This window comes from Lontra canadensis, unplaced genomic scaffold, assembly GCF_010015895.1.
Source record: "Lontra canadensis isolate GAN:19392208 unplaced genomic scaffold, GSC_riverotter_1.0 scaffold153, whole genome shotgun sequence".
In the NCBI taxonomy this organism is placed as follows: domain Eukaryota; kingdom Metazoa; phylum Chordata; class Mammalia; order Carnivora; family Mustelidae; genus Lontra; species Lontra canadensis.
The window spans coordinates 1,173,629-1,194,324 of record NW_022631147.1 but is presented as its reverse complement, the minus strand read 5'-3'; the positions used below and the strand labels follow the sequence as shown (position 1 = coordinate 1,194,324).

General features: G+C 38.9%; 2 protein-coding genes across 30 annotated transcripts in view; one reads left to right on the top strand and one right to left on the bottom strand.

The window, feature by feature from the left end:
- The window catches only part of CACNA1C (calcium voltage-gated channel subunit alpha1 C), a 708,196-nt gene that overhangs the window by 670,873 nt on the left and 16,627 nt on the right, over positions 1 to 20,696 (bottom strand). The gene's annotated exons all lie outside the window — the stretch shown is intronic.
- Positions 4,816 to 20,696, top strand: part of DCP1B (decapping mRNA 1B) — a 53,697-nt gene continuing 37,816 nt past the window's right edge. The window contains exons 1-3 of the mRNA XM_032844511.1: positions 4,816 to 5,092; positions 11,449 to 11,489; positions 15,632 to 15,759. Coding sequence (XP_032700402.1) covers positions 4,943 to 5,092; positions 11,449 to 11,489; positions 15,632 to 15,759 — 319 coding nt within the window. The 5' untranslated portion in view covers positions 4,816 to 4,942. The remainder of the gene's footprint in view (positions 5,093 to 11,448; positions 11,490 to 15,631; positions 15,760 to 20,696) is intronic.

The following is a 20,696-nucleotide window of genomic DNA, read 5'->3' as shown; positions in this document are numbered from 1 at the left end:
TGACATGGTAGGTTGCATCGATAATAAGTAATCAGAAAATTCTTCAAATGCATTCCATCTAGCAGTCCCTGATACTTTTTTTCTGATTGCTTCCCATAGGCTGCCATGTAGATCATCAAGGTAACTTGAAATATGCATTTCACCTGAATTAAAAATCTGCAGAGAAGGCTGATCACCCCTGGCAATAAGGTCACCTAAAGGGTAGTCAGGATACACATCCCTTCCTCCCAATAGTGACTGCTTCCCTCTGAGAACAAAAGAGCATCATGAATGAAGGAAAACACCTTTTCTCTTTCTTGATTTAAACATTCAGCCCTTAGTTTTGAAATAATGTTAAGTCCTTAACGGACTGCTGTCTTGGAATAATTTCAATGTGCATCAAACAGACTGGTCATTATTGTTTCCGGGCTCGTCCACGTGTTTGTAAAGAGAGCTGCAGTTGAGATGAATGGAGGTGGCTCCACAGAGAGCCATGCCGTTTAGAGTGGGGAGTGTCCTTCTAATTCAATCACTTTATTCCACCGAGAAGGCATGTGGCTTGCCTAGAACTGTGGGCTCTACCCAAATCACATAATCATAAGGTCATCCCTCTTTGGTGTTGGTGCTGCTATGGTGACCCGGCTAGCCCCACACACAGCTAGGTAACGGGAGATGCAACTCAGTTTGCTGTCCTAATGCGCAATCCACCAGCAATCCCCCACACCCTGTTCTGTCCCAGGACAAAACTCCCTTATGTGAAATCGGCCACATTCAACAACAGCTTCCTGAATCATATGATGCAGAGCTGCCTGTGTTAGCAGAGACTGGACAGGTGGTCTCTGCAACGTCCACGGTCATTTCCACGGCGCACTCGTAAAATGGGAAGATCTGTCTTCTGCTGTCTCAACGCGCCCTTTCCACATCTTGCTTTCCCTCCCTCTTAGCATTCAGGTACTGAGACTCACAGATGTTAGTTACCACGGTGGTCTTGGTATTTAAAGCCTATAATCTCTTTATGTGGAATTAAAGGCGCTTCCTTATGTTTTAGTATGTTCCAGGCATTAGGAAGCAACTGGGAAGACATGTTTCATGTAGAGGTCCTCTATGCCCATTAAGTCTGACCCCTAACAATGAGGTAAAGTGAATAGGTTTAGTGCGACTGGCAGAGAGGCAAAGTAAGATTAGAAGAGAATGGGTTAAGTGTGGTCTCCCTACTCCAAAGAGCTCCAATGGCCCAGGTCTGCTCCAGGCCAGGTTGGCAGAGGCTTAATCCAGGCTGTGGCTGGGCCCAGATTAGAGAAATTCAAGCTTGAGCAAAAGCTTAACCAACAGGCCCCTTTCTTCCCCACACCTGCGCCTTCTCATTCTGCGTCAGGGCTCTCTGATGGCTGTTTCATACTTAACTACTTTGCAGTCTCATGGAACACAGACCTCTATCTCCTATATTATTTCTTCCTCTGTTTGTGAAGTTTCTGATAAGTATGTTTTAGCTCACATTCTCCATATTATTAAAATCCTGGTAATGAACTGCCTGGGGAATTAGGGAGCTCCTTGTCACACAGAACTTTGTTGAAATGAACCGAGTATTGGCTAGGTAATTGGACAAGAAGGATCCTTCTAGACTTCTGTTAGAAATAATAGTAACAGGGGTGCCTGGGTGGTTCAGTTGGTTGAGCATCTTATCTTGGTTTCAGCTCAGGTCATCATCTCTGGGTCCTAGGGTAGGGCTCCGCACTCAGATAGGAGTCTGCTTGTCTCCCTCTCTTTCTGCCCCTCCCTCTGCTCAAGCGTGTGTGCTCTTTCTCTAAAATAAATAAATAAATCTTTTAAAAAGATATTAACAGTGTTGAAAATAATGCTAATGATGATGTAGTAGTAGTAATAATAATAATAGCTTTTTTCGTTTGCAGAACATTTGATAGATTGAAAATCTTTTTCGAGTATGCTTTCTAACTTGATCCCATTCATCCCACAAAATTGGTAGGACAGATATCAGTTAGGATCCCCAAGTTAAAGGTGAGGTCACTTGGTGAAATTCATATAGATAAAAAGAGGTTAGAGTAGTTCCCCTTTCCAAGGGGTGCCTCTCCCATTGTATATTGTTTCCTAACAAAGAAATGAACCATGCCCTGAAAACAACTGATAACAAGCTTCAAACCATTTCCCACCACTAGGAGAAAGAGGGTTTCTTTAATTCTTTATTTCTATCATCTTTTAGTACAAAATTCCTAGCAAAAAGGACGATTCATACAGGCAGCACAAGCAAACCATGAGAGGTTGTTTAAATCATTTTAGAATCACACGCTCTTAGGGGGCATCCTGAAAGCTGCTCCTTCCTCTCTATTCCAACACATTCTACTCTAGGAATAGAGTAGGAAATGCAAAAATTAGGGACATTTACACAACAAAGAAAAGAGTAGTAAAGCAGACTGTATATTTATGTTTCAGATTATTATGCCATAAGAAGTCAGTTTATATTTGTACACAAGCACACATAGCTACAAAACCGAACATTTTTCAATGTTTCGATGATTATATCCCTATTTTCAAATAACTGAAGCATACTATGTTCCCACAATTATCTTGGTGGATTACGTGGTGAATTTTATCTTAGTCATTACAATGGTATAAAAATCATAGACCTGGACATTATTTTTTTTCATACTACAAATTTGTTTCAAATTCTGGTATACAACTTTAAATACCAAGTGTTAACACACGTTTTATCTTGTAATGACAATTATAAAATCATCATGAAAACCCAAAGTCATGAATAGCTATTCGAGGTATTATAATGAGACCTCCAGAAACACAGTGGAAGTGTGCCAGCACTGTGGAAACCAATGGAAGTTAATGCTATGTGTATTAAATAAGAATTAGCCAACTATAAATGATCTTTTGCTAACATAGAGCCTGCAACTTAGTATGTTTAGGTAAGTAATAATGACCTGATTTTACACAGGTTATTCAAGAAGAAAGGAGGCAGAAGTCTGTCTTCATCCTAGAAGGATGGAGCTTTAAGAATTTGGGGGAAAAGAATTTTTAAAAAAGAGAACAAAGCTCTGTGGACCAGAAAATGAACAATACGGCAATGGTGAAGTCATTGCGATGTTATGTATCTTTGTTTTCTGCATGACTTCTAATCCTCAAGGGTTTTCCCTTTTCCTTTTTTTCCTTACAATATAGAAAGTTTAAAAAAAAAAACTTTCTATTTTTTCCTATCTTCTTGAGTAAACTCTGAAAGATCAGGACTTACTATTGTATGCTCTTTTATCCCAACTTGGATTTCAGTATTCTATAAGCCATGCACTCTTAAAAAGAAAAAAAAAAAGACATTACATGAGTAAATGCAACTAACTCGTGGTGTAGTGCAATAGAATAAGCATTTACTAAATTTCTATTCACAAGGCACTGGACCAACTACTTGGGAGCCAACTGGGATGTATTTATATTCCCTGAATTATTGGGAAAGGTAGACTTTGCTCATAGGCCCCAAGGCTTGAAGGTAAATTCCTTTACAAAAGAAATGTTCAGCACTTGCTAAAAGATTTTAACAAAATGGTACAACCAGTTATAGCCTGTATCAGACTGACAATATTCCCATCTCCCAATGTTTAAAGACCAAATTCCTCATCACAGACTTTCTAAATGCCCACTGACCTCATCAGAAAAGACTTTAAGTACTGAGAAGCCGTCCAACTCCTGGTAGTAGATACATGTTTTCTAAACTTCTATTTCTCAGTTGAAAGCTCAAAAATTATCACTGGTAACAATAACGGTCCTTGTTTTCCTGGAAGTGACAGAGGCACAAGATTTATTTTCGAAAAAATGCCTATCGAATACCTGTCTGTTAGTTAGTCTATCTTTCTTTCAAGTAAAAATAGTGTTCCGTGAAAATAAAAATATTAGTTCAGCTTGCAACTCAAGCACAGAAGTGGTTTCCTAAGGACGAGTATGTGGTACTCCTGTGTTCAGCACAGGTGCTTTGCACAGACTTCTTATTTTTTGACACAGAATTTTAAAAGTGTGGAGCGCCTGGGTAGCTCAGTTGGTTGAGCCAGGGGCTCTTGTTTTTTTTAGCTGAGGTCCTGATCTCAAGGCGGGGAGACGAAGGGGATGTTCCTTCCTTTCGGGGATCAGGGCTCAGCGGGGAGTCATGCTTCAGATTCTCACCCTCTGCCCCTCCTCCACTCGCACACCCGTTCGCTCTCTCGCTCTCAAAAAATAAATCTTTAAAAAGTGAAGCAAAAAGCTGAACTCTAATAAAATTAATAATTTTTACTGCTTTATGAGGAACACCCTCAAGCGACACTGGCTTTTGCCGCGGTGCCCCGCCTTGAATCACTCTAAGACGCCTGACTTTTTACTCCCCATTGTTTTTGCACCACTGGTGCAAATGTCAACACAGTGAAAGAGGCAAAGAAATGTTAGTATTGTCATGAAAATAGTTTTCACACGGCAGACCCCTGAAAGGGTCTCTGGAATTCCCGGGGGAATTCCGTACTTTGAGAACCACTGAGTGTTTGTACATACAGAAATCACAGTTCCCTTTCTCTTTAGTTACTAGTTTTTGACGTTTATTTATTATTATAGGTTTGATCACTGCACGCCAAAAACACTCCAAGGCGTCGATCACATCCAAGCGATACACCCAACCGCGCGTGCAGCTCCAAGGCTCATGTAAGAAGAAAACAGAGCTTGGGGAAGAGGACCCTGGTTCAGATCTCTAGCCGGGGCTTGCGGTTGCCCCCGGCAACGATCGTCGGGGGCGGGAGCGCGGCCATCGATTAGTAATGCCTTGCGTCTGTCACCGGAGGTGGGGGCGGGGGCATGGCTGGAGAAGGAAGGCCTCCCCGGCCTTGCGGTCGCCGCATGTTTTCGGTTGCGAGGCGGCTCGCTCGTTCTGCGATCTATTGAGAGTGGCTTCCGACAACCCTGGGTTGATGTCGGGGAGGGAGGGAAGATGGCGGCCGTGGCGGCGGGCGGCCTGGTGGGAAAGGGGCGCGACATCAGCTTGGCGGCCCTGCAGCGCCACGACCCCTATATCAACCGCATCGTGGACGTGGCCAGCCAGGTGGCTCTGTACACTTTCGGCCATCGGGCCAACGAGTGGGTGCGTGCGGACGCGACGGGGCCGCGCAGGCAGGGCGAGGGTGGGGACGGGGTCGTCAGACTCGGGGCTCCAGAACCCAGTGAGGGGGAGGAGACGCTGACGTTCTGGAGGTGGATGGAGGTGGATGGTGGTGATCGCGGCCTGAGGCCGAAGTTGTGGCAACTAGACCCCTAGGCCGGGGGTTTTGGGGGAGAGGGAGGCCACTCTGAGAAGCCATCTGAAGTTGGGGAAAAGACTTAAATATCTACGACACCCCACGTGGGGAGACCAGACGGATCAGGGACTGGACCCGGAGCTGCAGGAAGGAGGGGGACCTAATGCCTTGAGGGCGGAAGACTGCTGTAGTCTGAGAAAGTGAAGCAGGATTCTGTCACAGTGAAACGTGGCTGTAGGGGAGGCAAGGGTAGGGGACGAAGGAAAAAGCCGAGTTCTGGTTCTGGAACATCAGTCTTAAATGGGACGAAGAGGAGTCAGATCTTGGCAGAGGGGAGAAATTGAACTTGTGAACTCAGGAAATACACCGAGAAAAGAGCAAACATCGGCAAATAGAGGACAAAATGGGGGCTGGGTCTAACACTTCGAAGGAGGCTGCCCATCTTGGAGATACCGTTACATCACAGCCTACCAAGACCAGAATGAGTTTGAAATTAGAGTCCGTTTGGGAGCCGAATTATTTAGTGCACTTCTCAAAGCAGAAACCCAATAAATAGCAATGGGATGAAATTTAATTTTCCTCACAATTACAATGGGGTAGGAGCATGAGACACTTGACTCCTTTGCAGGAATTACTGCGTGTGATTTTGGAACAACCCACTTGAATAGAGGGAAATGTAATTTTTCTTTTCCTCATAATAATTTTTGTCCCAAATTATAATCCATCCATTACATAACCATCCATCATTTTAAAATAAGTTGGAAAACAGTATAAAAAACTGGGCCAGGATGAATGAGTTTCAGGTGATTTTTAAATGTATTCTCTAAGACATCGAAATTCAATCAAGGAAAACATGCATATTGAACAAATTAATATTTTTTTAACATTTGCATTCATTTACATAGCCCACTTCTCTCTAGTGTGGACCTTGACCACTCTGTAATTAAAAAACTCACCTGAAAATAATTAAGAGAAGTAAAAAGATTTTAACAAGAGGCCCTAGAATGGGAGAGATGGAAACAGTTTTACCCTAAGTTCTTTTTTTTTTTTTTTTTAAGATGTTGTTTATTTATTTGACAGAGACACAGCAAGAGAGGGAACACAAGTAGGGGGAGTGGGAGAGGGAGAAGCAGGCTCCCTGCTTAGCAGGGAACCTGGTGCAGGCCTGATTCCAGGACCCTGGGATCATGACCCCAGCTAAAGGCAGACACTTAAGGGCTGAGCCACCCAGGCGACCTATTACCCCAAGTTCTTAAGTTAGGAATTTTGCTGGAACAGAGCGAGGAATTTAGGTCTGTACTCCTAGTTGTCAAGCAGAAAAGGAAAATGGGAAGACGTCTTTAATATTCACCAGTCTGTAACACTTGGTCAGCAGAGAGCTTACTTATTTCCTCCTCATTTTCGGGGGAACTTGTCACCTGGGTCTTTATGTAAGGAACATAGAGCAATGTACTGGGTGATTTCATCAATGGCAATTTAGAAAAAATACAAAGATATTCTACATACTGCATTGCTATTACACTGCTGTATAAGAAGATGCCAAAGGCATACTGTGTTAATTCTGTCAAGGTAATTTTGTGGGAGTTAAAGAGTCAGATGTACAGTAATGTGAGCCTACCTCACAGTGGGATTAGAGTCTGAGGAATCTTGAGAAATTGTTAACATGTAGGGGACAGCATTCCTCTTGGAAAACAATTGTCTCCTATAGGCTTTTGACAGTATCTCTGTGATAGATACCTGTTCAGATAGTTAGAGGTTTATTAGATAGCCAGTAAAGTCCTTCTAAAGCCTCATCAAAAAGTAGAAGTGTCACAATGCATTATTTACAGGAGTTATGTTTTCCTGCTTCCTGCACTTGTTGCCTTCAGACAGGGCATAATTCATCCAGTAAAAGGTCATTCTTTCAAAGTACTAATCTTCAAGGCTGTGGTAGCCAGAAAAAAGAGACCTAGTTCAGATGCAGAGCAGTGGGTGAACAGTTTGTCACCCCTGACTCCATACGCTATCACTCAGGGCCTCTGGATGAGAGCCTTTTGAACATAAACCTACTGAAAGCAGAAAGAACATTCTTGAGATTGGAAGTAAAAGTATATGCAAGAAAGCAGATGGGAGGTAAAGAAGGGGAGTTCTTACTACACTGAAATAGATGAAGAATGACTTCAGGCGTTCAGAGCAGGAGGTATTAGGAATGAAGGGTAGACAGAAATGAGGTGTTGGAAGGATTAAGAAAGATTATGTCATGCCTGGAATAGGAATTTAACAGAACTACTTCCCATTCATAATCTGGAAAGACTGCTCCCCGAAAGTACCTACATGTCATTTGAAGAATGGATTTTCACCTCTAAGTCCTTAGAGCAGTGGTTTGTAGCTAGTTTTGCTTTCGTCTCCAGGGAACATTTGGCACAGTGACCAGAATTTTTGGTTGTCATACTAAGAGGGAACATACTACTGGCATCCAAAGGATGGAGGTCGGGGATGCTGCTAAATATCCTTTATGCAGGCTGAGCCGCCATGACAAAGATTTATCTGTCCCCAAATGTCAGAAGTGCTGAGCTTGAGCAACTGCCTTAGTGTGACTGTTGTCCTGTTTCTAGCTAGTGTTTTTAAGTTTCCCTGTGTGTCAAAATCACTTGGGGGTTTAAAAAGTGTAACTTGCCAGATGAGTATCTCAGGATATGAAGTCCAGGCATTGCTCTGTTAAAGACTTCATAGGTGACTTATATGCTATGTGCATGATTGAGAGAGGTTTATGGGGATAAATGGAAGCCTACTTTTTGATTGTGTTAACATAGATAATTAGTAATATAGAGATTGCTTTGGGTGGTTTCAAAAGTGTCAAATGCTGTACCGAGTCCCAATAATTTGCCACCTAACACAATTTTATATTCCATCTTACTATTTTAAATTTTGATCTGCTTAATTTTTTAATACATGTTAGATTTTATAATAGAGTGTAATATTAAATCATTAAATTGTACTTTTAAAATTCTAGCTAAAATTCCCCAGGACTATAAACTAGTAATTTAACATAGAAGTCCTCCTTGCCTGGAGGATCTAATAAAATCTTGTTCTAACTATACTCCAAAACCCCAAACCTAAGCTTTGCCCTGAAAGGGGAAAAAAAAAAAATCTGGTTACCCTTGGATAACACTGGAGGGGCCAGGAAAATGCATCAGTTTGAGCTGTTTCAACCTTGATAGATCATAATTTATATTTCCAAAGCCCCTTTTATCCAGGTATAATAGAGCACTTAAAATACGTTTTTTAATCAAAAGATCTGAGTGGTACAGGCTAGTTATCTCTTTTCAATGAAGAAACAGAGACATGGAATAATAAACTGGTTAGCCCCATGTGACCTGGCAAGAATCCCACTCCAGGTATTCATAATCAAGATTTAAGAAATCCCCTTTACACGTTAGTGCTGCCAACAGTGCTCCTGGTGGGCAAAGTACACAGTGGATTTTGTTTGGTGCAGACTTTCCTAGTTATGCGTCTGGATCCCAAGGAAAACTCTGGAAAGCTGTTGCTTGATGTTTATTCTACAGGGAGACCAGGCCTGTGGTATTGGGCTGTGGGAGTCTGCCCTGAGGCAGTCGGGGAATTTCAAACTTTTTAAGAACCTGTTGCAGTTGAAGGAGGCCACAAATTGGTTAACACTTTCAATCAAGAGGTAGGATCCATTACCTTGAGGGCACTATGCTAAGTGAAATAAGTCAGAGAAAGGTACTGATATTGTTTGATTTCACTAATATGTGGAATCAAAATAAATTGCATGTTGCAAGTTGGGAAGACAATTTTAGGACATGCCTTTTACATTTCTAATTCTGGATTTTTTAAAACTGAAACTGGGCATTAAGTCTTTTTTTCTTTTTTAAGAAAAGGTAGTTTCCGTTGCTACTTCAGGAGGAAGGGAAGCAAGTCAAAAGCTATTAGCTTTATGTGTTTGGATCACTCAGATGAAAAAGTCTGAGGTCAAATACTGGAAGAACAGAAGTATTTGGCCTTGCAGCGAGTGGTCCTCGCGATGCATGTTCCTTAACCTGTATCTCTGTTTCAGCTTATCAATGTAGCAAATAATACCGGATATTTAACTTTTACACATTTATTCTTGAAGGTTCTGTGGACTGTAAATACTTGCCAACTGTAGTGGTTGAACTTCAGGAATGCCTACAAATTTTAGACTGTTTGGGTAGTATTTATTGTTCTATAGAGGCCATTTTCTCAGTGATTAATATTGTGGCAGTTTAGGTAATTCTTACCACTTAAAGTGCACCCAGTATATAGATTTCTCAACAGATAAGAATTAACCATGTTTGTGTACTCGAGGAAAGGTAAGTCAAAATGTTTCTGTATCTTTTTTTTTTTTTTTTTCATTTCGACTCTGTATTTTTCAAAGCATAGTGGAAAAGGGCCACACTTGAGAAGTAAGGATATTTTTCACAGGACGCTGAAGTGATTTATACAAACTTTATAATAAATCCATTTTAAGGATGAACTGTAATTTTCTTACCAATGTGTATGTATTAGAGAAAAGATTGACTAAAATTGTTCTGTTATAAATTCTTTATTTCTAATTACATATTCTATTATGAGGAGTAAAATTCTTGTTGCTAAGTAATTTAATATCCATTTGCTCTTAAACAACAGTGTTTGGTGGGGCTCCTGGGTGGCTCAGTGGGTTAAGCCTCTGCCTTTGGCTCAGGTCATGATCTCAGGGTCCTGGGATTGAGGCCCCCATCGGGCTCTCTGCTCAGCAGGATGCCTGCTTCCCCCTCTCTCTTTGCCTGCCTCTCTGCTGCTTGTGATCTCTCTCTGTCAAATAAATAAATAAAATCTTAAAAAAAATTGATTAAAAAAAAACAGTGTTTGGTGATGTTTGACATAATTTGGGACATCATGGATTTTGATTTCAGGACTCCTAGTACAGTTCTTTGGGCAGAGAATGTTACTTAACTGAGGCAGCCGTTTTCACATAGCGTACATCACAATCACCTGACAGCTTAATGAACATGAGGTTGCTGGGCATCACCCCTGTAGTCTGAGTCTGTTGGTCTGGGGAGTAGCCCAATAATTTGCATTTCCATCAACTTCCCAAGTGATGCTGATACTGCCGATGGGGGTCTATACCTTAAGATCCACTGGAGTAAGGTGACCAAGAGAATTGCCGAAATTACTTGAGCATGTGAGGGGATCATGCTTCCAATGTTTATGTGCCTTTAAAAAGTTATCATTTAATATTATATATACCCTTGTTCTTAAAGAGTGCATTTCCCCCCCCCAAACTACAGAGTACTTAAATTTTGAATAATTTTCATAATAGAGAATAATATTTAAATATTAGGAGGTTAGATAGAATGGGGAAACTAAACCATGTAAGTAGCAAATGTACCTTTTAAATTCTGCATTATAATAATCTAATGACTAGCTAAAACAAAACTTTTTTTCTAAGTACACATTGTACTAATGAACATTTTCACCAGGGCCTGGGCTCCTGTCTTCGGAGAGATGGAAGAGAGCCTTTCCAAATGAACTGAAATGATAGTTCATCACTTTCACTTTACCACTTAACCAGTTTCTCTCAGGCAGATTTCTTGAGTCCGAGCTTAGCAATGTTTCTAACTTGATTTCAAAGATCCGATAGAGACTCTAAATATTCCACACCACGTTGGTGATTAATTTGTCTGAAAACTACAGCATCGTTGCTCTCTTCTGTGCTGTAGTCGAAGTCGGGTCATTGACAGAAGATCTGCTCTCCTTGGTGACAGGATATGGCAATAGAAGATGAACCGAGAAAATAAAGAGGGGGATAATGAAATGCAGACACTAGTGACTTCTGCAGCCACGTACCCGGTCACAGGGTAGAGGACAAGGCAGCACACTTACCTCCTCTTTCAAAGGAAATCCATGGAGTGTATTTATTTTTGTATTGCTTTAGCCAGAGGTGTATTGCTGTCCCTGTCTTTGGTAAAGAGAGAGAATGATGGTTTATTTCGTGAATGACAAAAGTAGAAGGACTGCTTCCTGCTGCCTAATGAGCAGAGCCACAACCTGGCTGAAAACCTGCCTTTCTCCTTTCCCTAAGAATAAACCCTCCTGTTCAATGGATTTGGCCTTACTTAAAACTGACTATTCTCTAACTTCTGTGAAAGTGCCTATTAATGAAGAGAATATACACATTTTGCTGTTTTGTTTTGTTTTTTAGGAAAAGACTGATGTGGAAGGAACCTTATTTGTTTACACAAGGTAAGAGTATTTTACTTTTATGAAGAAACTGACAGTCTTGGGAAGAATATTTTAATTCAGTTGTGTTGCTCTTCAAATGTAGTTTTATTTCACAGAGAAGTGAAAAAAACCTGAATCTTGGTTTGAAGTTATTAGTGATACAAGGAAGGGAATACTGAGTAATGTCACCTGGTATAGTATGAGGAATACTAATTTCAGAATGTAATTTAAACTCCAGTATTGAAGAACTTAAATCTGTGTTCTTTTTAAAACAGTATTAAATATTTATCCTTTAATTCAAATGAGTAGTACAGAGTCCTTGAATATAATGCATTGGCAAGAAGCTAGAAGTAGGGGCGCCTGGGTGGCTCAGTGGGTTAAAGCCTCTGCCTTCGGCTCAGGTCATGGTCCCAGTGTCCTGGGATCAAGCCCCACATCGGGCTCTCTGCTTAGCAGGGAACCTGCCTCCTCCTCTCTCTCTCTGCCCGCCTCTCTGCCTACTTGTGATCTCTATCTGTCAAATAAATAAATAGAATCTTAAAAAAAAAAAAAAAAAAGCTAGAAGTACACTATTAAGAATATTAGATATTTTAATTACTATTTGGAAAAAGGTTTTATTGGTCACTCCCCCCACCCCCTGTCATTGATTCTTTAAAGAAGTGTGCTCCAAAATTAAAGATGTCTTTGAGTCCTCTATTATATAGTTAATAGAGTATATTTCAGGATAAATTTGATAAATATATGTTTTTTGTCATTTGTATCAGAAATTGTTAATATCACATAGTATGCATATTGTCTTAATAGTTCAATGTTTTATTCATGAAACATTCACGTAAACTGTCCATCATTTTCAGTGGGAGGACGAAGATAAACTACAAAGGGCTAATACAAACCCTTCTAGAGCTAACAGCTTCAATGGGGAGACAGAAAATGCATGTGTGTGCATGTACACACACACATTGTTTTTTTACACTTTCACATTTAAAGGTAACCCCCCCCAAGAATAAATAAAAATAACCAAAAAATAAAGATAAGTCCCAACAGATAGCCTATTCTTAGCTCCAGTTGATAGGTTATACGGAATGAACGGGCTGCTATGATTATGGAAGGCTTTATTGAATTGGTGCATCTCAAGTAGGCATCAGGAATAAGGTAGCGCTTGCACAGAAGAGAGGGAAGGGCTGTCTCAGCAGGAAGGATGGAGAAAGCTGAGGCATAGGACCTAGTGTGGTGAAGGGACAGTAAGGAAAATGACTTGGCTACAGAGAATTTATCCTGGTTTATATCAGAAGACAGTAAAAGTAAAGAGATTTTGCTGGCTTGGAATGTCAGACGAGGGATTTTGCAATTTATTTTCATAGCAGTAGGGAGTCACTGAAGGTTTATGAACAGGGAAGTAACAGAGTTATGGCAAAGTGTATGGGGACAGTCAGTGTATTAGCATTATGAGGATGCACTGGTTCTAGAAGAAGTTGGACTTAGAACAATGAGAAGATTGTTGCATTGGAGTAGATATGAGATGATGAGAGTATGAACTAGAATGGCAGAAGCTGAGACAACAAATTTCTTGAAAGATTGCACATATAGAAGGAATGATAAAATTAAAAAAAAAATACTAAGATTTTGAAATAGAAGACAAAGAATGACAGAACCATAAGCAGAATAGAAAGATAGGAGGTAGAGAATCTGGTTTGAAGATAATTTTATTTTGAAATAATGATTTTGGTGTAATAGCAGGGCATTTGAATGAGCTGTCAGGTTCCATAGGCCAGGTTAAGGATGGGGATACAGAGCTTCAAGTCACCTGCCTTAAACTGGTCATTGAAGCCATGAGAGTACAAGTGTTCTCTGAAGGAGAAGAAAGTGATGAGGGCTAGTGGTTGAGTTTTCATGACCAGAGATACAGAGAAGAGTCAGCCTTATGGACACAAGCAAAATGAGAATGTTGCAGAGAGGCGGGTTGCAGGCCCAGTGCAAGGATGGCAGAAGAGTGTGTCAGTGGAGGCGGAAGCCACAGTGGGAGTGGAAAGAAAGGAACGGATGGGCAAGACCATTGGAGTAGGTAGAGGAGGTTGGTTTATTAGAAAAGTGGTGGGAGTGCCTAAGAGCCATTGGCTGCTTTGGTTTACATTATGTTCTGAAACATTCTGAAACACCAGAGCATACCACTGAGTATAGACTACTCTTGAGAATTCTCAAGTGTGAAAAGAAAACCAAATGGATAAACTCTGACTTATACCAAGCACACACACACACACAGTGCATTTCTCATTCATTTCATACAAGTATTACTCTTTTGAGAAGTGAAAGAAAAGGTGTATTAATATATGCTAATGATTGGTTTTAGGGATTTTTAGTAGGTGCTCGCTCTCTCTCTCTCTCTCTCTTTTTGACTGCAAAAGATTAACAAATTATACAAGTATTTTCTCTTTTGTACCCAAACCAAATGAAGGTTTGCATTTTCAAGTATTTCTTAATATACTCTGAATTCCAAATGGAACTGTCAGTTCAACCATTAGGTAGAGAAACAACTCTTTCCCTGTTCCTTAAACTCTTCCCCAAATCTAACTCCTCAAGAATAGGAGCTTTCCCCATCTCCCCTCTTGCCCGGGGGTAGGCCATCAGATAGATGCCAGATTCTAACATGTTGAGGTCTTTCCTCAGTAGAGAATGACAGAAAGCTCATAAAAGTCAGAGGAGAGTTTTTAGTACAGGTAATGGAGTTGCTGGTGTTAATATTTTGACTTCTGTTATGGATATTGCTTTGGAGGAACTGGCACATTCATCCCCCGAGTCTATTTTATAAATTATGAGATGGTATAGTAACCATACCATTAGAGAGGTGAGGTCCTGTTGGGATAATGAACTACCTGAAGAATCAAATTCTGATTCTGTATAGAAGTACCTAATCCCATTTAAAAATGTTTTTCTTTATTTCCTCCCATGGCTTGCTTTCTATAATAGAGAGTTCATAGAGACACCCACTGGTGATTTTTGAACTTGACACTTCTAGAGGACCCTCTCTGTGAGAGAACTTGGGAACTCTTTCCTTCTTCCTTGGAATTTAAGTTGAAATGATTATCGTGATTCTTTCTAATATTGATCATATGCCTACCACTGCTTTACCTTTTTGTAAAATAAGTTGGGCAAGGATTGGCTTCCATCAAGTTTAAATTTGGAGGTCTCAAAATTCTGTAGTACTGTAGCTGTATGTTACTTCGTTAGTAGCATCAAATGGCTAATTTGAAATAAAACTGAAACATAAACACCTTTTCTTCCTATCGCTCAGAACATTTCTGTGGGTTGGTTACCCTGCTGCCCTAGTTTAAAGTAAATAAATGAATTCTGCTTGCTTCAGTTTCAGCGTAGAAGCATTTGGTGTTTCATTTGTCACCAGAAGTTGCACAGTTGGATTACTATATGGCTGTCACCCAAGAGTAGACAAATGCACATGTAGTTGTTAGAGTTACACTCCGTGTAATTTGGGTTCTGCCTGACAGAGAGTAGGCACTGAAGGTTTATTCATTGAAACGAAAAATAAGTCACTAAATGACACACTGTTATGGAGGAAAAACTTTTATAGTAGTTTATCTATGAAGTTGTTTCCTTTATGAGGAAGACAAAATGGCTGCTTCTTGAATTAAATTCTATGATCTTTTAATTGTACTGTATCTCATCACGGGTTCGTTGACCCAGAGGGGCATCATTTCTTTAAGAGATTTTACAGCTTCAATTTCAAACCAACACTAACATTTTCTATGAAAAATTTTTTCATATGATTGTGATGTGCACTCAAGATTCTTTAAAAGTATCTGTTCGTAATTTTTTTTAAGTGGTTAATATTTCTGCCTAGGAATTTACAACCTAGAGAGGGAAGCAAAATACCTATATACACATAGCTAAATAAGTAGGACTTGCTTTTGCCAAAGGGACAGCAAGGGCAGTCACACTGGATATATTACATATGAAGTAGTACATGAATTAGTACATTAGTACTGTTAACCAATAGTAAAGAATCATTGGTTTTTATGTGTACAGTCTGCACAAAGCTGTACATACATACAAAAAGATTGAGAGGCATATTCTAATAGTAGTTCTACTGAAGTGTACTTCTGTGGAATAATTTGTCTTTTGATATCATCCCCACCCCTTGCGATTTTTAGGTCTGCTTCTCCAAAGCATGGGTTCACCATTATGAATAGGTTGAGCATGGAAAACAGGACAGAACCCATTACTAAAGACCTGGATTTCCAGCTCCAGGATCCTTTCCTTCTCTACAGAAATGCCAGATGTGAGTCTTTCTTAATGCATTGGGTGGTTTTATTTCTGCAGTTTGGCCAAGTGTTTAAAATTGTACAGTAGATGTCTTTGTGTTTGTGTCAGCATCAGTTAACTTAGGAAATACGCAAGTCCAGTTAAGGGAATTGCTCCTACCTCACGAAAGTTTCAGTGAAAACAATGTGAATAGGAAGATGTAAGTATTTGAACCCTGTCTTCTGCAGCTAGACTTGTTTGTAGTGTGAACCCATCAGAGATTTTAAACCTGAGTATGGCTGAATGAGACAAATTCTTGGTCAGGATACTGCAGAGGGACAGATACATAGGCGGTGCTACAGGCACAGAATTGATGATTTAGCTAGTGGCACTATTTCCTTGTGTATCACTTCTGACTGAGCATCCTGCTAGATTATTGGAAAAGAGGGCCATATTCTAGATTGCCATCTTTTGAACACCTAGTAGACGAAAAACCAAAGTCCAAAGAGTTTTGGTCATTACGAATTTTGTAAACTTTGTAATGTTGAAGTTATATTAGGTAACTAAATGGTCCTTGTCTGATTTGATACAAGGTGTAGCAATCGCCTTTTTGTAGTAGCCTGTTCAGTAGTCTCTCTCCATTTTACTCTTGTGATTATCTGACTACTTGTGTTGGACTATTGGGCAACCCAGAGAAAATTTGATGAAAAATACATGAACTGCAGGAGCATCTCCATACACAGAAAATGAGAGCATACTTAAAAATAAATCATATGTGCCTGCGCGTGATCTGTGCTTTGTGCATAACTTCCAGAAAGACCTGGCAGTTAAGAAGTGTTTTCCATACATTTTCCACCCTGCTTGTGAGATCAAGATACAGGAATTTGGCAACTGTATACTATTCAGTATAATTTTAATAATCAATGTAATCCAAATAATATTTAATGCTTTAATTCCAGTGAATTGTTTTGTTTTGAAATAAATATAGCATTTTAACTTGTGATTATATTCATATATAATCAAGTTGTCATGATAAGTGGTCATCTGTTATTTAGAGAATTACAGTTAAGTTTTTATGAGAAAAAAGCCGTTAAAACCATAACATGACTTAACCAATGGTAAGTCCTGTGAAGTGAAAAATTTAGTAACATAGGGAAATATTTTGTTGTTTACTCCTATTTCTTTGCTAGGAGTGAAGTTAAATCAATTGTAGTTTATAGTTATTTGAATTATTTGTATGTTTATAGTTATGTCAGGTTTATTTACTTTTTTTAGATTATTAGAACGTGTCAAATAATCACAAAAATAAATATAAAATAAATGAATATCAGTGACATAATAATCATTTTTGGTTGTTCTTATTTTGGATAAATACATGGTCTAGTCAGTATAGATAGTATTTTATTTTAAATTCTTATCACCATATTACAGATAATATATCATATTACATACTGTATCAAAAATATAAAAATACAAACTTTCTTTAATGTGGTTGATTTTTAAAAATACCTTTCCTAAGTCCCACATGGTTTATCTGGTAGGAAATAGAGTTTGGGTGTAATAAACATATAAAGCCTCACCTTGGCTCCAGGCCTCTGCTATCTAATATGGTAGCCCCCAGCTGCGAGTGGCCACAGAGCGCTGGACGTGTGGCCAGTCTGAATTGAGCTGTGCTATGAGTGTACAATACGCACTGATTTGCAAAGACTTAGTACCAAAAAAGGATGTTAAAAAAAGTCTCATTAATAATTTTATATTGATTTATCTGTTGAAATGATAATATTTTGAATCTATTGAGTTAAATAAAATATATTATTAAAATTAATTTCACCTGCTTCTTTTAATTTTTTTATTTAAAATTACACATGTGGCTCACATTTGTGGTTCACCTTATACTTCTGTTGAACAGCACTGTTCTAGGCATTTTCATTTATTGTACCATATTTCATAATCACAACTTTGTAGGGCAGACATTTTCACTGTCATTTTGCATATGACAAAAGTGAGGCTCAATGAGATGACAGACCTGACAGAAACCTGTAAATTCTGTGCTTTTTTCCCCACTTTTTTCTACATCATCTGTATTGTTCTCTGTACTATTAAACATGAATGCAAATTGAAAGCAGCCTTCTGGATGCATAACAAAATATTTCTAATGAATTTCCATAAGAAAGGAATGAAATCAGTTGAAGAGCAAAGAATGGAAGGGAATGGATCTATTTGCCTTTCTGGGTTTATTTGCTTTTTATTTTCTCCTTAATATCTGGTACTAATTGCCTTTGCAGCCATAGTCTTTAGTTTTAGTTACTTGTAAAAGCCTTTTCAGTCTCTGCCATCAAAGGTTCACAGGAGTGTTTACCCCAGGTTGCTTTCAAAGTCTCAGGTACCTCTCAAATGTTTCTAAAGAATTCAAATACTTAATGTTATAATTGTATATTCTTTAATAACATATAGATCATCCTTTGAACAATGAAGCCAGCTTCACTCAAGAATGGTTTTTAAGGGGTACCTCTGTGACTCAGTTGTTAAGCATCTGCCTTTGGCTCAGGTCATGATCCCAGGGTCCTAGGATCTAGCCCCGCATCGGGCTCCCTGCTCTGCAGGAAGCCTTCTTCTCCCTCTCCCTCCACCCCTGCTTGTGTAACCTCTCTTGCTGTCTCTCTCTCTGCGTCAAATAAATAAATAAAATCTAAAAAAAAAAAAAAATGGTTTTTAACACTCTGTACCCCTCAAGACCTATATAATCAAGAACTTCTCTGTCTAGTGTTGGCATTTCACCTTGGCCTAGGTATGTCATAGGCCATCTGTTAACAGGTAGAGTTGATTTAGGTTTGTGGTAAGTTTTCTCATGGACTGTTTTAGATTCACTAAGTTAAAAAAAAAAAATTAATACCTAGGGAGACAATTATCCCTGTCTTGGATTAGATGAACTTAGAAGATCAAAATCAAGGAGTAAAAATCTTAAAATTTCTTCATTTAATTAAAAAAAGGATGTTTAATAAATAAGTAACTTTGAATTTGACCAAACACAAAATACATGGTTTTATTACATTAAAGGATTTATGGTTTTTAAGCTCGGTTGTAATTGGGTTTGACTTATATAAACTTATATGTAAGGTAGATGTTAATTAAGGACAGAAATTCATTTATTCAACAAATATTTATTAAGCATTTACAGTCCACCAGCCACTACGTCAAGGCTTTATATGGGTTATTTAATTCTTGTAACTTTTTCTTGGAAATGCTGTTATTCTTGTTTTATAAAGGAGGAAACTGAGATTAAAGAGATTTAAGTCATTTATTAGGGTCCATGACAATTTTGAGATGAAAATAGCATTTGAACTGGGAAAGCCTACTTTATTTTTTATTTTATTTTCTTTAAGATTTTATTTATTTATTTGAGAGAGAGAGACAGAGAACATGCATGACAGGGTGGGGGGGAGGGTCAAGGAGAGAGGAAGAAGGCGACTCCCCACTGAGAAGCGTGGGGGGGGGCATGCTGGGCTCCATCCCGGGACCCTGAGATCATAACCTGAGCCGAAGGCAGATGCTTAATTGACTGAGCCACCCAGGTACCCCAAGAAAGTCTTACTTTAAAAGCCCAGGCCCAACCAGTGAAAGTACTAATACATATGAATGACACATTTGAGCAAGATTTAACTTTTAAGAAATAATTAATCTTTTTATTGCACACTCCAAAGTTTAAAAAACAAGTTTGTTTTTAAGTTGAGAATCTCTTATATTTTAGTTATTAGAGAGGAGAATATCAAATAAAAACTAATGTAATGAAAAGCTGAATTTGACCATTTCTTTTCCGTTATAGCCCTTTAGCAACCATTTCCTGTATTTTCCATTTCATAGCTAAATAAGCTTGTATTTTCCCAAATATATCATAAGATTTAAGATAGTACAGACAGCAGAGGCAGGTAGATTTCAGAGTTAGACCAACATGTTGAATATACCATTGTCTGTGGCTACAGGAGTCGAATGAAATTCTTTTAAGCTGCTTGATTTCATTGCAGACATAAACCTGCAGCTTGGAGGAAATGATAAAGGGCAAAATCAAGATATTTAAGATCAAACTTGTTTTAGAAACTCTGCCTCAGTTTTAAAGTGAATTTACCATATTGGGTAGTTTTGTATTCAGAAAGAAATACAATTTAAATCCTTTATTGACATTTGTAGACTCTAGGAAAAACTGTTATAAACAATGGAATATGGTATGCTAAATGAAAATGATAATTATAGTCAGTCGTCTTTCAAACAAGCCATGTCCTAGCAGTTCCCTTTTAAAGTAATTGCTGGACTTTGGTAAAACATGACATATTGAATACATTCCTGTGGTTCTCCTAAAACTGTTGAAATGACAATAAAGGAATAAAAAGAGACATAAACCTACAAGGGTGGAGGATGCATTTCATGAAAAAGATGGAAGAAACAAGAAAGAGGAAGGCATGCTGTGATAGTTTTATTATTCATAATGTATTAACTTTGCCTCCCTGCAGAAGATTATATATCTCTGTTCTGTTGTGTCAGACTTGAATACATGATTTGCCCCCCAGCCCCCGCCACTGTTCCACCCTCCAGGAGGGTTGAACTCAAGTATGGCTATGTGAATTGCTTTGTCCAGTAAAATGTGGGTAGAAGTAGTTTGTATCATTCTGATTAGATATTTGAACTAGTTCATGATTCACCATGTCTCTTTTCCTTCTGCTATGATGACCAGCAATGTTCTAGGCAGAGGCTGCTCTGTCAGCCTGGGTCCTAGAATGAAGATAACATGGCACAGAGGTAAAGTGAGCCATGATGCATGTAATGTGTACAAAAAATAAATCTTTATCACTGAAAGTCATTGAGATTTTGGGGGTCATCTGTTACTGAAGCATAATTGGGCCTATTATGATGGATACATAAGCCATCCAGGAAACAGGGGATCCAAACACTGAATAGAGGTAAAAGAATTCTGAGAACAAT